The sequence below is a fragment of the Pagrus major genome, chromosome 7 (genome assembly GCF_040436345.1).
Source record: "Pagrus major chromosome 7, Pma_NU_1.0".
NCBI classification, from domain to species: Eukaryota; Metazoa; Chordata; class Actinopteri; order Spariformes; family Sparidae; genus Pagrus; species Pagrus major.
The window spans coordinates 13,999,435-14,016,182 of record NC_133221.1 but is presented as its reverse complement, the minus strand read 5'-3'; the positions used below and the strand labels follow the sequence as shown (position 1 = coordinate 14,016,182).

Here is a 16,748-nt window from a genome sequence, read left to right as displayed (position 1 = left end):
AAAATATGCAAGTTAAATTTGCTCAAACTGTCATTGAACCCGCTTACTTGATGAACATCAACCCTTATTCTATTCACCTTATCCTCAACATGCTTGATAGCAGTTTTACTGTTTTTATTCAACTCCTGCCCATTCAAAGTCCACATTTTCCCCCCAGTCTGAACCTAACCCCTTGTAAAGCCTCTGACAGTAAACAGAGATTCATCGCAGTTTGAGAGCCACTGTTCCAGTGTATCATAGAAAAGCTTTTGTGATATCATAATCTCACCTGGTTCCCTGCGATGAGGACTGCAGCTGGTGAGGGGCTCGGTCGATAGGGGATGGTAGCACCCTTCGGTGGAGACTACGGAGTGAAAAATAGGACAGTGAATCTTTATCGTGAATCTCAATGACATGAATAAACTTTACAGATATACTCTGAAGTCAGAGAGTGCAAATGGTGTTGAACTCGGTGGTACATTAAGATACAATTAGAATTAATGATGATCTAAACTGCTAATGACACTGACATTATTCTCCTCTTGTTTTTCTTTTGATAATATTAGTCGTTCTTTGAATAATTGAAGCAGTGTGGTGAGAGCTCTTTGTGGATAATAGCCCTGAGCTTCAGCTTGCATCGGGGCTGCAGGCTCTGCAGCGGTTTGCCCTCTGGATAAATCAAGCATCCGCTGACAAGGAGACATTTGAAGATAAAATTCTTCAAACGCCAATAAGAAAAGGAGATTATCCAGTGTACATGGCACTGTATATCTTATCAGTAACTGCAATGTTGATGATACTGTTTTTGGCTTTAAAATATAGAGCATCTTTTCTGCGGGAGCAGTCACAGCAATTTCTTTGTATAACTTTGCATAATTTAAATCTTGGAGCCAAAAGCAAGAAGCCGCTGGTACAGAATCCTAATGAAACTTGCAAGCCTTTGAAGAAGGCCCTGGAAAACTGGATCAAACTAGCAATTAGTCAGTCAGGTCCAGCTGCAACGCTAAAACAAAAAGGACTTGTGCACTTCCATGAACACACAGGGAGAAACTGTGTCTTTGGGTTGTTTTGCTCTCATCTCCTATTCGATTTTCTCAAGAGAGCTGTTGTCTAAAGGTGGACAGATTTTGCTGCAGGCCAGTCTGTTTTCTGTTAGCAGCTTAGTGTCCTCTCAAATACTACTGAGCTCCGACCTGAGAGCTGCACCTTCTGACTCCATCCGAGGTCTTGCCAGGCAGATTAAAGCACAGTAATCCAAAGGAATAAGTGCATTTTCTGGATGTTTCCTACGTTAGATGAAGATAATGCCGCAGAATCCTCGTTCAGCAGCACTCTGAATACGTAACTCTGTCATAGGCAGCGTTACATAACAAAGAAGACCAACACAGCCCACTAAGAATGCATCAACTTCTGCTGCAGTGGAATAGACAATTAATGCACGCTGGTGAAATGAAAACATGCATGTCAACAGCAATTATTTCCGGCACCTAGCTGCAGCAGCTGAGCTCTGACAAAATGTCAGCTAGGTGTGGGTGTGGGGAGCAGAGAGAGGAATAGTATGCTTCCTACCTCCAGGATTACTGTGCAGATGAGCTTGACACACTGGATTACGGAGTCCTGATTCCCAGATATCGTCACCCCTCGCTCAGTAGAGTTGGGCAGCAAATCCCCTGCCACCTGTATCTGAGCTCCAGTGCTCTGCAAATGATAGGGGTTTTAAAAAAAGATTAAGTTTGATGCTGCAGATAAGACAAGTCGTGATTACACCGGCATGGCTTCTTTCCGTGTCCTCCTGCTGGATTTGCTGACCTCATACAGTATTTTACCACCCGCCCTGAAAGAGCAGCATGCTTAACATCAAGTCCTGTCAGGTCAGAGATAAATGAAAAGTCGCCCGTGGTCAGTAAATGTAATTCTTTATGTTTTTGCAGATATGTTCCTAATATAGCATGCCTGCAGGGAAGAGAGAGTGCTTTTTACGAATTATCTACATTTGCTGATGTCTGACAGACTGCAGGGTTTCTTTGAAGTGGTTGTTGAACCACGCATGTCACATTGAAATGTTTCTGTGAGTGAGCGTGTGGCAACCAAACTAACAGAACAACTTTGGGTTATGAGCAAGACAAGAAAATCCTTCTAACCGCAGAAATCGACTGGATGCCATTACCGATGAAGGTAAAGGCTAAAATGAGAGAGACTCTATTTGTAGATCGGTACAGAGATAATGTTACAGTGTCAGACTTCTCTGGCAACAGATCTGATGAGTTTAATCCTAACGTTTCAACTGGGCCTCATCGTAGTCAGGAGTTTTTCCCTTTCAAAGTTGCCACTGCTGAGTCATACTGTGTTTTGTGTTAAGTGATCCGTTTGGGCTGCATTAGCCTCGCGAATTTCCTGCCTTAATAGTCTAAATCCATTTTAAGTCAGGTGTCATCCTAAGTGCAGACACCTCCACTTTCGTTTCTGACTAAAATATCTCAAACTGTTGGTTGGATTCGCATTCAATTCTGTACAGACATTCATGGTCTCCAGAGGAGGATTCCCTCCTCTGGAGATGGTGAATATTATACACGCGAAACATCAGCATGTTAAGATTGTCATTGTGCACATGTTAGCATCCTGATTATATGTGAACTCTCCTTCTTGTCACTCAACTGTAGGCCTAACACAATTTGCATGTTATGATCTGTGGCAAATTATTCATACATTCATTATTTTAGGTCACTCTGGTGCTGTAAATGAATATAATCACCATATTTCTAAACTTATTACCAAAATATATGAACTCGCAGTGATTCTGAATAAGCACATCTACCTAAAATGTCTGAGTGCAAGCGGGAGGCCTAATAGGGCAAAAAACATCAGAACTGTGGCACAGAAGAAATATCTCTCCCTTCCAGCTGCAGTTTCTTCCCCTCATCTCCAGGAGCAGATTTGTTCTCTACATATTTCAGTGCAGGACCAGCCGGTGAAGCGAAGGACGGGGAGGATGGAGTAGATTTGTGTTCTGGCTGCTCACCTCTCTGATCTCCTTTATCTTGGCCCCTCCCTTGCCGATGAGAGAGCCACACTGGCTGGCAGGGATAACCAGCCGCAGGGTGACTGGGGGCTTGGAGCTGATGGTGCCGTTGGCCACCAATGCAGTCAGGTCCTGGACGGAGATATGAGGAAAGAAGAAATGTGGTGAGAGTCAGCAGGAAGAAGGAAGAGAGTCCCAGAGGAAACGATCAGGCAGCAGGGGTCAAGGTGGAGAGAAAAGACACTGGAGGGTATCAACTCCTATCATGCCATTATGATGAGCAAAGTCAACATATCCCTGCTTGTTAGGAATAGCTCAAAATCCAAAACGATGACAAAGAACTATTTACAACACAGCCAAGCTCAGTTTCAACTGCATCAACATGAACTGAACAACAGACAATGGGATCCAGACTGGAGGGGGCAGGTGGAGCCTTGGGTGGGCGGCAGACGGAGCAAAGAGCAGGACAGCATAATTAACCTCCAGCTCTTTCAGTATGAAGTCCGGTTCAGGGTGGGGCCTGAGAAGGTCGTTCAATCATTCATATGAGCTGCAATATTCTCCATGAAAGGGGAAATATCAATTGCAGCAGCGCCCGAAAGCAAATCGTGCTTTGAGCCTTTAACTCAGCCGCATAAAACTGAGCCAGGGTACATTGTCCACATGTCCTTCCTGCTGTAGGGACACAGAACCCAGTCACCTTGGGATTTCTCTCTAGAGATCTTTTCAAAGCAACTGAATGAGTGGAGTTATATGAAAGATGTTAGCAGGAGTCAGATCCATGTGATGTGAGGTCACATAAACAGTAATTCACTACCATTTTTATTTGCTTACTTCTTTTTCTTGCAACATTTTGGGGTTAACACTTGTATGTTTTCTTGCTGAGAGTTAGATGAATATATGAGGTGACAGCCAGTTAGCCGAGCTTAGAATAACAACTGAGGAAACAGCTACCCTGACTTTACACAGACCTAAAAACTTTTCTTTAAAGCTCACTAATTAAGACATTATGTCTTGTTTGTTTTAGCTGCACAACAGGGTTGGGATGATAGAAGAAGTCATTTTAAAAAGGCCCTCCACTGGAAGGCACAGAGTTCATGGCATTTGTAACGTGGGAGAGAAAATGAAAAGAAGTTTGTTGCTGCTCACTGCATTAACGTTACGTCTCCATGTCCTCTTTATTATTTTCTTGAAAAACTGTGCAGTTACACAAAGTAAAGACACTCGGTTGCATTTGCGGCAGTGGTGTTTCTTTTCTGTTGTCCCCAGTTAGTGTGTTTCTGACAACCATGCCGTTGTTATCTGCATTTTCTTAGCTTAGCTTCCTCAGTATAGCTAGCCAGCTAACTTAAACTGGGTGATTTCAGTGTGACAGAGCGACAGTGACAAACAGCGGCGACTACAGCCGTGAGCTAACTCAGGCCTTAAAGCAACTAAGTCATCATCCATCACGGAGTTTCATTGCGGACACTGTCTCCTCGCTACAGCTGCAGATTTTATTCACAGATATGTGTGTTATCAGTCAGAAATGTTGACTAATATCACTGATACATTTAAAAGGTAAACAACTTCAAGGAAACAAAACGTAATGACACGATTCTTCGCGTATATAACACCAAGACCTCGGTGGAGTGAAGTTAAACGTCCCTTTACACGTGCAGCTAACAATATCTGATGATTTTAAAATCTATATCTACGTATTTGTAAGTTTAGTCGGTTCAAGTGTTTGGATCAAGAACCTCGATGACCTGATGAGTGTTTTTCTGTGCAGGTAGCAAACATCCTGTGTGTGCTCTGCTGTGGGTGGAGACTGAGCTTTAATTAATGAACAGTGTGCCTCTGTGAAGCTTTGAAATGTAAATACGCCGCGCTGTCTCTCTTCCCATCAGAGTTCAACCCACAACAAAATGTGTGACAGAATGCAAAGCATGCTGCTCGTTTTTGAACCACTTTTTTCTTTTTTTTTTAGCAAAGTCTAACTTGAGAAAGGACAGCGTGGATATGTAACTTCAAGGGATTTTACAATACTCCATGATGTTTCCAGTAACTGTGAACTTTAAATTTGAAAAGCATATTCTGATGTGGCTCTTGTGCCTCTCTGCTCCGTGTCTATATTTAGTGAGGCGGATCAGGCACTCTGACGTCTCGTCTCATTAGAAGAGGGGCACGCAGCTCGTCTGTACAATCACAAGACTCTGGGCGTCATTTTCTTGATTTGATCTAAAAATATGAGCCTCATCTTAACGACTGCGAACGTTCACATACTTCCCTTTGCCATCCGTAAAGCAAATTGGACGATGTAAGCCAGGGCGTTACACGAGCACTGCTCACATAAAAGAGTCGCTGGGCTTAAATCCCTAAAGCATATTGTATTGCTGGTGGGATAAGGACTCCGATACAGACAGATTATTCGGCTTTCATGCGCGCTGTTTCTCGAACACCTGGGAACAAAATACATGTGTAGTTTCATGCTGTAGTGCATTTACTTTGTTGCTGGAGTATTCTTTCAAGGCTATCAGATCACTTTGCATAAATGTGTGTTTTTGCTCTCATGTGGGTGAGAAAAAAAAAAAAAAAAATCACCCATAAAACACACATGTGATCACCTGCCAAATGAAAGAACTGAGTGATCCTGCGCTCCTGTAATCATAAACTACTGAGACAGAAACAAACGCCAAGCCTACTTAGTGCTCACTGCCCAAGAATCAGATTATTCCCCCTTTGTTTTTAATCAAAGGTGTTAGACATACAATAACTCAACTATTGTGGAAGTGGCTCGCAGCGGGTCAGCCAACACGTTGCCATGGAAACTCAAGAGTTTCAGGGTTGAAGAGAGGTGAGAGTGAAAGATCTTTAATGAATACTGCGCTGTGCTCGCAGCCAGCGTGTGTTTACTGAAGGCTGTCGACCTGCGCGGGGAGCACCTGTTTCCTTGCCAATGTCTGCTGTGATGCTAAATCAGAGCAAGGACAGCTCTTATTCCACCGTATTAATTAGCGCACTGCTGGACAGTCACCACGCTGATTAATAGCATACGGAACCTGTCATCTATATCTCATTAGCAGACGATGAGACGATACGCAAGTCCTTCTCATTAACAGGTACAAATTAGCAACATTTCCCCCGTAAAGAGTTTAATGCATTCACGGGAAGCAGTGGAGAAACAAATGACAAGGTTGCTGTACAACACGCATCACGTCATGTCCGGTTACAATCGTCAAAATGGTTTTACAACAGCAGCTCGGTCCACTTATCCCGATTTTTCAGATCAGTGTAATCTTACATTATTTCTTTCCTTCCATCACTTCAGTTTAGAGAATAATCGATAGTGATAAAAGCACATTAGTGGTAATGTTGAGACGAAGCTCAGGAAATGATGTCTTCTAATAATGTGGTTAAATGGCGTCTTTTAGTTTGACTCCAACGAGACTCTGATAACTATCGAAACTCTGACTGGTTTCCTCTGTGAAACATTTTGTTACACACAAGAGTTATTACAGTTTTGGTATTTTTTTATTCTATTTTTTATTTGTTTTCAATTTTTGATCCCTATTCAGTTTTCAAGTTTCCAGAGTGGTTTTTGCTGAGATTTAGTTCAGCTTTTATTGTCTCCGCCAAAGGAGGTTATGTTTTCACCCATGTCCGTTTGTTTATTTGTTGGTTTGTCAGCATGACTACACAAAATCCACCGAACGGGTGTCGACAACACTTGGATGTCGGATGAGTCTCGGTCTTGAATAGACCCCATTAACTTCTGGTGCGGATCTGGATAAAGAGACTTATCCGGGTCTCACTGTCTTTAACATTGCGAGACTGTGATGGTTTGGGTTTTTGGTTAGTTGTTTCCTGTTTTATTTAGTAGATCATATCCTTGTGGTCATATTTTACTTCCCACTTCTTGTCTTTGTCTTTTTTTCTGTGTACACCTGTGTCTCATTAGTTAATCATCACTGTGTATTTAAGCCTGTGTTTTCTCCTCATTCTTTGTTGGTTGTTTGTGTCTCCTGTGTTCCTGTGCCTGTTCCCCGGTCCTCGTGTGTCTTCTGTGTTCCCGCTTTGTTCTCCATGGCTTCTGGTTTGTTTTTCAGTTCAGTATTTCTCTAGTTTTTTTTTCTTGGATGTTCCTTTGCCTGCCTTTTGCTGTTTGCATTGTGGACCTTGTATATCTGCTCTTCATCAAAGCTCACTTTTTGTTATTTTACCTGCCTGCCTCTGTGTGTCTTGCATTTGGATCCCTTTTTGCAAAAGAAATGAACAGAGATAAGGTGTTTTTTAACATTTTTGTTAATTTCTCAGAAAATCATGCATGGGTCTTAATGAAAGGCATATTTAGGCTGGTATCTATAAATGAGTACTAATAGAATAGACCTACATCTCATGAGCTTAAATTATGGTTAAGCAGTTATGAGTGGCTTAAAATTCAATGGGCCTTGGGGGAGGTATGGGCTCTACTGAGTGCCATTCCGGTTTCAGTATTAGTTTTAGTTGGTTTTATTATAATATGGGATGACTGAAATGCTTTTTCACACCTAGTTTTAGTGTTTAGTTTAAATTAACTATAACAACCTTGCTTAAGACACATAAAATGACATTTGATCAGTCCTATGGACATTTCTATAATGGTTTATCATGGGAGATGAGGACATGGGTTGAATTCATACGTGATGCCAATCGGTGGCATGCCTTCCAGTTACAGTTACCTCCTCCAGTTTGTATGTGATCATTGTGAAAGCTCTGAAGACGCAGTCTGTGGAGCCGGTGATGGTGATGATCCTCTCTGGACAGGAGCCCTCTGAGATGTTGACCCGAGCGCTGCTCTGTGGGGAGAGAGATCATTAGGTTGATTAATGGCCAGCATTAACACAATAGTTTGACATTAGGTGAAATACGATTACTTAATTTCTTGCAGAGAGTAAGATGAGAAGATTGATACCACTCTCAAGTACGTCTGTTAAAAATGACGCTACAGCAAAGCCCGCAGTTCACCGAAAAATGAAAATTCAGTTATTATCTGCTCAGCCTCATACCGATGGTAGGTCTAGTTAAGTTTTGTAGTCCACAGGCCGTTTCCTCCTGCTTACGCTCTTTATGCTAAGCTAAGCTAACCGGCTACTGATCGTACCATCATATTAACCGTACAAACATGAGAGAGGTATTGATCTTCTCATCTAACTCTTAGCAGGAGAGTACACAAACATATTTCCCAAAACTCAAACTTCACTAAAACTATTCTCTCAATCTTCCTGTGGTGAGATTTCAAAATGTCAAGTTCAAATTGGCCACAGACACAGAAAGGTCAAGTGACATAAGGTAAAGGAGGTGAGACTAAAAGCTACACAGCTCATCTCTGTTTCAGACTGACAATCTAATAGAGCTTCTCCTCGGGGTATTGCCCTCAGACGATCAATCTCCTGCCCTCCTCTCCTCCATTTTGTGTCCTTGTACTTCCCTGAGTAAAAGTCACAGCGACAGGACAGTGCTGTGACCTCTGGGGCTTTTTCTCCACTCACTCCAGTGAGTCATGCTCCCACTGTAGCTGTAAGGCCTGGGGAGTGACTGTCAAGATGAGGCTCATACAGTCGGTAAGTAACAAAAGCCATAACTGGCTGGCTGGATGGATGAATGGATGGATGGCTACCACGGGTGAGTGGTTTATCCAGCAGCTCTGCAGGGCTGCATTGTCCCATGACCTCACTGTTCCTCTGTTTATCCTTCTGCCTCATAAAGCAAAACCTTAGCAGCACACAGAAAGAATCAAGTGTGCTGTCACAGTGTCAGCCTAATTACTTTTTAATACAAAGAGTTAACCAAGCGGCATGAGTTTGGCTGCACCCTTGAGATTTATTAAGAGCGAATTGAGGAGAAAAAGGAAGTTGTTTCAAGCAGGAAAAGGAATAGAAAAGGGATTTGGCGAGAGAGCAGCTAGAGGAGGAGTAGTGAGTGATGGAAAGAGAGAGAGGATTTAAATTGAAAAGGTGTCGTTATTGCCCAAAAGGCAATTCGAACAATGTACCTGTTCTGTATGCTTTTCAGACTCAAAGCTCCCAAACAGGCAGAGAGTACTGAGCCTATTAATACATACAGAAAGCCTGAGCAGCATTAGAGGCCTTCTGAGATTGAATTATGTTTTCTCTTGAGTGAACCAACAATGACAGAGAAAAAGCAGAGTCATCTTATAAAAAAAAAAACAGGGAACAAAGTGTGCTTACACAGCCAGTCACGAAAATACAAACATATGTGCGATCTGATATGGCCCTGTTGATCTTGTTCCTAGAGCGTCATAATTAATGGTGCTCCAGGACCATCATCGCAGCTGACAGCTAGTTTTTTATAATAATCAGAGAAAAAGACTAGAAAAACATGCACATGGGCGAAGTTATCCTTTCAAACGTGTGTTTAACGTTCACCAAACAGCGACAGAGAACTGAAAGGGGCAGAAGATGATAAGTCCAGTTGATCAACTTCGTCCTTTGGGGCAACTGTCGAAGTTTTATCCACTCAGAGTGCTTTTTTGACAAAGACCTTTTTGTTCAATAAAAGAGATCCATTTTGTTATCAGAAACACAAGTCTCGTTCAAGGGACGAGACTTGTGTTTCTAGTTACAACACAAGGGGTCTATCTCTATAGGAATCATTTCCGTAATGTTGTAAGACACTTTGAGCCATTGCAGCTGTGTCGCAGCTGCCGGCTGAGGCGATGTATTGGACCGATTCCAGATCTTTTTTTAGCTGTTTTTGTTGGAATGAATCATTTACACAACAAAACATGTAAATATAGGGATAAGAGGGCCCAGGTTTAAAAATACCAGAAATTCCACTTTAAGTTATTTAGCCACGATGACGTGCTCCAGTGTCAGACCTCTAAGTCGACATAATGATCAACATTAATTATGATGTTCCAGGAACAACACCAACACGGTGATATCAGATACACCACAAAACGTACAGTCACCAGCAGATAGTATAAAGGCTATGCAGAAAGTGAATCGTGCTAACACTAATGCACATGATGTGATGTTTTCCTCTTAAAGCAACACTAAATGATGCACACTTTACCTCTTCTCGTATTCGTTTCACCGTCTCTCCTTTCTGGAAAAGAGAAGATGAAGGACAGCTTTAAAACAGAATCAAATGTGCTTCGGATTGAAAAGCATCACAGTGTCCTCGACCTCTAAGTCAAACCTCCCACTTCAAGCCACGAAAGTCTGATTGGAATTGAGCAGAACAAATCTCAGCTAGGGTTTCATTGTGCAGTCTATCGCAGTGGTATCCTTTGCACTGCAGATATCAAATACATCTGTGCGTCTGAAGGAGATGTACACCTGCTGTAATGGCTGTACATGCAGTGTGTGTGAAGACCTCCTGCCAGGGACAAGAACATTTTGTCAGACTTGAGTCACACTGCAGCACATCCTCTGCTGGTTTTTAGATTGCTTCTTCTCCTTTTTTGGCTTAAGTCCATCTGAGCTGTCGCACCTCTGCTCACACATTCACGAATCCACTCCATCCATCATCTCACACGCTGGGCTAACTTATGTTAGATTCTAGGAAAACTTATTATATATAGTCCAATGTGACACTGGTGCCGGTCCTCTATTGATGATACAGAGATGAAAGAGATAGGAAGGGAAAAAGGGATTGGAGGGGCAAGTTATTAGCTCAAGCACCGCAGATCAAGTGCCTCTCTGAGCCGAGGTGTACAGTATGTGCCAAGCTCATCTCCCAATTTCTCTCCCTTTTTCTTTTCATTCTCTGTTTTCTCTCAGGTGTTTCGATTTCTGTGGAGCAGCAACCATGGTGACATCTTTCTCCGTGGCACTCTTTATTTTCTCAACTCATTTATTTTTTTCTGTCCCTGTTCTTTCTTCTATTGACATCTCTTGTAGGTGTTGTATTACAAGGCGTGATTGTGGGAGCTACAGAAGCAACATGGAGCAGCCAGGCCCTTCTTAACAGACACTTAAAGGGCTCACAAGGGGCCAACGGTAATATGTCTTTGGAGCTCAGTTTCAGCAGGAGGCTTGATGTCAATGCACTAATGTTTCTGTGTGATGGATTACTGTGTTGCATTATGGGTGGTGGTGGTCGGCGCGGTGGCGCGGCCTTAAGAGGGTTGGTTTAAGGCAATTACATTTAGGATTTGAAACAACAATTGTTTGTTACACGACTTTGAGGGAATTTATTCTACAGTGGCTTATTATGGATCCACAAAAAAGGCATCGGTAAGGCGTTTGGCTGAGAATGATAGATGATAGCTACTGGTTTACATGTGATTGGACACAGGCAGAGCATTTCAATACAGGAACATTGTGTTTCTTTGATTGATACATTTATATACATGCAGAATTATGTGTAGTCACATTCTCACTCCCAACTCGTCAAATATGGCAGTTTGGCAGTCTTTTTTTTAATGTTTTTTTTGGTTTTGACATTTATAACTGATGTTCCGATGTAAATATTATTTATTTAACTATTAATTTATTTTTGGGGGGTGCCATTCAGGGTGGGGGAAGGAAGGAGGGGCAAATAAGAGCTTTTTTTTATCAGGTAGTTGATGATTGTCATATTATACGTGGATAAACAAGAGTACCATCTCGTATACTTATACTTAATGTCATGTATAATAAATGTAAGTAAAGGCTGATGATTTGCTATCATACTCCAATTTTTTTTAAATGGCCCTCTACCCACCCCTGACACCGGTCTGACAAACAGTTCACATAGTATGACATATGACTTCAGGAATGTTATTAACGTTGCAGTTTGGTTTGTTTTAGGCTCCAAAACTACCTGGTTATGTTTAGGAAAAGATCATACTTTGAGTTAAAATAACTACATACAGTCTCGTGACATCACGTCACGTTAACTGACCTACATTACATGAATTAAAAGCAAATCACTGTTGACTCTTGGTCACAAATGGCAAAAGAGCTCCAGTTCTCCAGATGTAAAGCCTTGTGAAAGACCCACCCAATCGCCCCATCCACCCCCAAAATATATGACAGCAGCTTTAAAGGAGCAGGGCCACTAACCAGGCTGCTGCATTTGATGCGTTGGGAGTGAGAACAGGCTGGTGTAGTAGAATAAAATATGAATTCTCACCTTTCCTATGATGCTGCCGACCTCCTAAAATACAAGGAGATAAAAATAATTACAAACACTAAATACAATTTTTAAAAAGAAAACACATTTCCAATCTTTGTAGAAATATTTCATTATCTATCCATTCTGTAAATTTATGGTGTATACTTTATGAGGCTGGGACAAATCTTGTGCTCAAGAGAGCACTGAGGGCTGCAGCATGCATTCATTCATTCATGAACAATGTGAGCGGGAGACTCGTATACCTTTCCATGCATGAGCAGTCGTAGTGTGAGGGTCACTCCCAAGCCCCCGTCTCCAAAGTCCTGCTCACAGTTCATAGTGATATGGGAGTGGCACGCAGGGAGACGCATGAACAAGGCTCATTCGCTGGTCACACAGTCAGACGAAGGCCAGCACTCGTTCTCTGGCTCTCCGAGGTCCTTCAGTGCTGCACTGAGAGAGGAAAACGATAAAATAAAATGTTAAGTATTTCAAAAAGTAACTTTCATTATCCACTGAACGTTATGAGCCACTATTAAAACTAATGGCCTTCCATTCCAGGAAACTGCATGCTTGTACTTTACAGGACCCAACAGTAACGGCTGCCAGGTTGCCATTGGCACCCAATTAATTGCTTTTGGTTGCCATTAGTGGAAACAATTTTTAACATATAAAAAATAAGAACCACAAACGTCAAAATATGCACTCCAGACGTGATATTAAAATATTGCTGTTACAGAAGCAGACAATGGTGCGTGTGTGTTGGTGCGATTAGTCTTATGAGCACAGACATCTGTTTTAGAGATAATGGTGAAGCAGATTAAGTTGTTGGTAACACTTGGTAAATGGTTATTTGACTGTTCACAACAATGAAATGCTTTCTAAACTACCTATTAAGTGATTTTGATCCTGTTCCTGGGCCCCCTGCCTTTAACTAAAGTTTAATTAACTATAAATTTACAATTTCTTAATAATGATTATCATAAAGTGTTACCAAGTTCTGTGAAGTATCAGAACATAATCTAAACATAATTTTCTTCTGTTCCTGTAATAAAGCTTTTAAACCTTCTCAGTCACATTTTCATTGTTAAGCTGACGTATAACTGCATAGTATCTCAATTAAAGGAGACATATTAAGCACATTTTCAGGTTCATAATTTCATTTGTGGTTACTACTAGAATAGGCTTACATGCTTTAGTGCTCAAAAAACGCATCTGTTTTATCATACTTTTCACTGCTGCAGCACTGTATCCCCCCTCTGTCTGAAGCGCTCTGTTTTAGCTCTGGTCTTTTAAAGGCCCCGCCTCCTGAATACCCAGTCTGCTCTGATTTGTCAGCTCACACACGCCTGAGCCAGCACCGCTAAATCAATTCTTACGTGCCAAACTAGCTGCTAAGCATAAATTATGCAAATGTGTGACATGGTGACGTAGTGTGATGTCACAAAGTTACAGAATTAAAGGCGGGACTACTGACGAGGCATTTCAGGAGCGGCGTTTTCTGTGGGAGAGAGGAGCTTCTGTTGGTGCGGACTTTGACCTTTTTAACTTTTAGGATCTTTTACATGCACAAGAAAATATATCACATAATGAAGGAAAGGCCAAAAAAGAAAACGAATAATAGGTCTCCTTTAGGATTAACTAGAAAATGTGTTTATTTTTTAACTTAAAAATATAAGGTGATTAAAAGCGACAATCATATTTTCAGCGATCAAAAGTTAAAGCCTTGTTGACAACCACTTTATTTTAATAATTTTTAACAGCTTTTATTGACAAAACAGGCAAATAGTGACAGGAAACGGGTGGAGAGAGGGGGGACGACATCAACAAAGGGCCGCAGGTCAATACATTCGGATGAACTGAGGACCAAAATGAAGCTAAAACCAAACACATTTACAGCATCAAATCCCTTTCAAAGCACGCATTGAAATCAAGTATCTCTGTGAGGATCTTCATTAGTCTGAGTCAGGGGGGATATTGATAGATTTCAGAACAAAGTCATGATGAAGACCATAGTGTGTGCAGGAAATTGACCAGAAGCACCAGCAGTGTCCGCGCTGTGAGCTTCGGGCTCGTAGCGGACTGTGGGTGGCCATTGATGACTAACACACTGCCTTCATTAACTGACAAGCAGTTTTTCTCCCAGTGAGCTGAGTGAATTTTTCAAATTTACTTTCAGACGAGCGTGGCATGAGATTCATGCAAAGTTAATCAAATTCAATTTTTTCATAAAACTGAAATTGTCTGGAGTTTCTTTGGGGACCTGGTTTTATCTCCTCCATCACAGTGAGTTGGAGGGAAGGAAATAAAACACTGTTACGGGGAGACGGAGCAGAATTTAGACACAAACAGCAAATAAGAAGCATCTGCACCGAACCAAGAATGATAATGTGGAAGCGGTTAGGTGCCTGTCAGTAATGTGACATACGGTACGATGATTAATGTGTAAGATAACTGGCTGCTCACCAACTCAGCGTGACGTGTTTAATTAGTTCACGGAATTATTGATTTATATTTGTTTACATCTGTTAGCGTGGACAGGGGAGGTAGATACATGTATGATATAGGTACACCGTCAATGTTCGTGATTAGCAGAACTCAAAGGCGATGACAGTCTCCCCAATGCTTACAGGCGCTTTCAATTAAGGTTTATTTTCTTTCTTTACTTTATTCTCTCAATTAACTGATTCAAAATGACAATCTAAGTATCCTGGTAACCTAAGATGACCTAAGTCCTCATATGTCTTGTTTTGTTTGAGCAACAAAGCCTGAACAGATTTAGTCTACCGTCACATAAACCACAGAAAAGCAGCAAATCCTCACATCAGAGAAGCTGAATCCAGAGAGGGTTCAGCATCTTTACTTAAACAAGACCAAAGCTGCAAGAACATTCTGTCAGCAGTGCTCGTTGGATGGTCAAATTACTTTTAAAAAAATCCAGTTCCCCTCACCCCTGACACCTGTCTGACGTCAGCTCAGGGTGGGCCGTGTCCAACTGTTTCTGTGACTTCTTGAAATTGGCAATTTGACATCCACACCCACATCATGCTGCGATTTGCCAGCGGTGTGGAGGTGAGAAAGATTATTACCTTGAGCTTCTCTCTCAAGTTTTCTGTTTGTTCATTCTTGACACAACTATTTCTGGCACTTTTAATGTGAACAACAAGTGCAACTTCCGGATCATCCGCGTGAGTCTGTCTAAAATGTGCGTCGTTATCTCCGCGTTAACGGTATCAGGTCAGTTGCACTTTGGCACAGTGGAGTTTTCTGAATCGAGGGTCGAAGCACAATAAATTGTGAAAAATTGTGATATAGGGCTAAATAAATAAAACTGACCTGACTTAACTTGACTTTCATCTAAAGAATGCTAACCACAGGATGCTAACACGCTTAGAGTAGCGTGCGCCTGTTTGTAGGTATTCACTTTAAGTAATAAAGTCAATCGGATACATCACCTGGGAACCATAGATGTCTGGACATAATCTCAACCCATCTGGTGGCTGGTGAGATTTTCCACTGGAAAAGAGAAAGCTTTGCCTTGCTAATGGTGCCAGTTTAAAAGTCAGGTGATCAGTTAAATCAGTTCATTTAGAGCTGATGTTTAACTTTTGTCTTCTACCCAGAATATATATGTTTAACATCTTGGATATTGTATATATTGTAGAATTTGAGTCTTTACATTTGGTCATCATTTGGTTAAAAAGAAAAATGAATATTGCAGTGTGCAACTCTTTTTTCTACTTTCTAGTCTTCCTTTAGTACCTCATTAAAGCCCTTTGTGTGGGTCACCTTTCTATGACCCAGCACCAAATTTCATGGCAATTCATCAAAATTGCTGTCGATATATTCCACTAAAAAATAAAATGGCAGATGAATGGTGGCACAAGAGGAAAATAAAAGGGATCAACAAAGTTATTAAATTGCATGAACCCTGAAGGTCTGTACAAACCCATCAGGAAAATGTTGAAATATTTCAGTCTGGACCAGCCGACTGACCAACATCGCTATCTCTAGAGTAGCATAGCTAAAAAAGACTTATTAATAAATTTTTCAGCGTGTTCGCCAATTCATTATTATTGACTGACTTATCGGTTGTTTGTATCAGCTACACTTTTAAGACTATAATAAAATGCATTTCATTTTAAAGGTCCCATACTGTAGAAAGTGAGATTTCCTGTCTTTTTTTGATTATCAGGCAAGTCTATGTGGTATATAAATACTGTGAAAGTGCCAAAACTCAATCCACGGAGGAATGCAAACAGCTTGTAATCAAGAAACTGTTCCTTTAAATGAGTCATCAGGACTTCCATAACAATGTGATGTCACATCTACACACTATAGTCACTGCCCTCTGCCGTAGATGTAACAAAAGAACTAGATACCGAAGGCAAAGATGGCGCTGATTCAGTCCAAAGAGAACTGCTCATCAACCTTCCAGGTTTACCTCCTGCAGCTCGGACGACACATTGTGATGAGGTCACAGCTTTATAAATGTTTTCCTGTTTGCCTCAAGGAAAGTTTTACTAATATAAAACTTTAATGAAGAAAGTGACGTAATTGACCTTGTTTGCTTTTTTGGCCGCAGGGGAAGTTTTTTCGTGACCACTGGGCAAAATTTGAAGCAAAGCTGAGCTACACCACCGTCTCCAGGTCCATACCATCAACA

General features: G+C 41.4%; 1 protein-coding gene across 1 annotated transcript in view; it reads right to left on the bottom strand.

The window, feature by feature from the left end:
• Nucleotides 1–16,748, bottom strand: part of LOC140999834 (poly(rC)-binding protein 4-like) — a 43,398-nt gene that overhangs the window by 11,582 nt on the left and 15,068 nt on the right. Inside the window, exons 2-8 of the mRNA XM_073470378.1 lie at nucleotides 12,346–12,535; nucleotides 12,101–12,124; nucleotides 10,055–10,087; nucleotides 7,699–7,815; nucleotides 2,999–3,130; nucleotides 1,549–1,677; nucleotides 269–343 (exon numbers count right to left, since the gene is read on the bottom strand). Coding sequence (XP_073326479.1) covers nucleotides 269–343; nucleotides 1,549–1,677; nucleotides 2,999–3,130; nucleotides 7,699–7,815; nucleotides 10,055–10,087; nucleotides 12,101–12,124; nucleotides 12,346–12,453 — 618 coding nt within the window. The 5' untranslated portion in view covers nucleotides 12,454–12,535. The remainder of the gene's footprint in view (nucleotides 1–268; nucleotides 344–1,548; nucleotides 1,678–2,998; nucleotides 3,131–7,698; nucleotides 7,816–10,054; nucleotides 10,088–12,100; nucleotides 12,125–12,345; nucleotides 12,536–16,748) is intronic.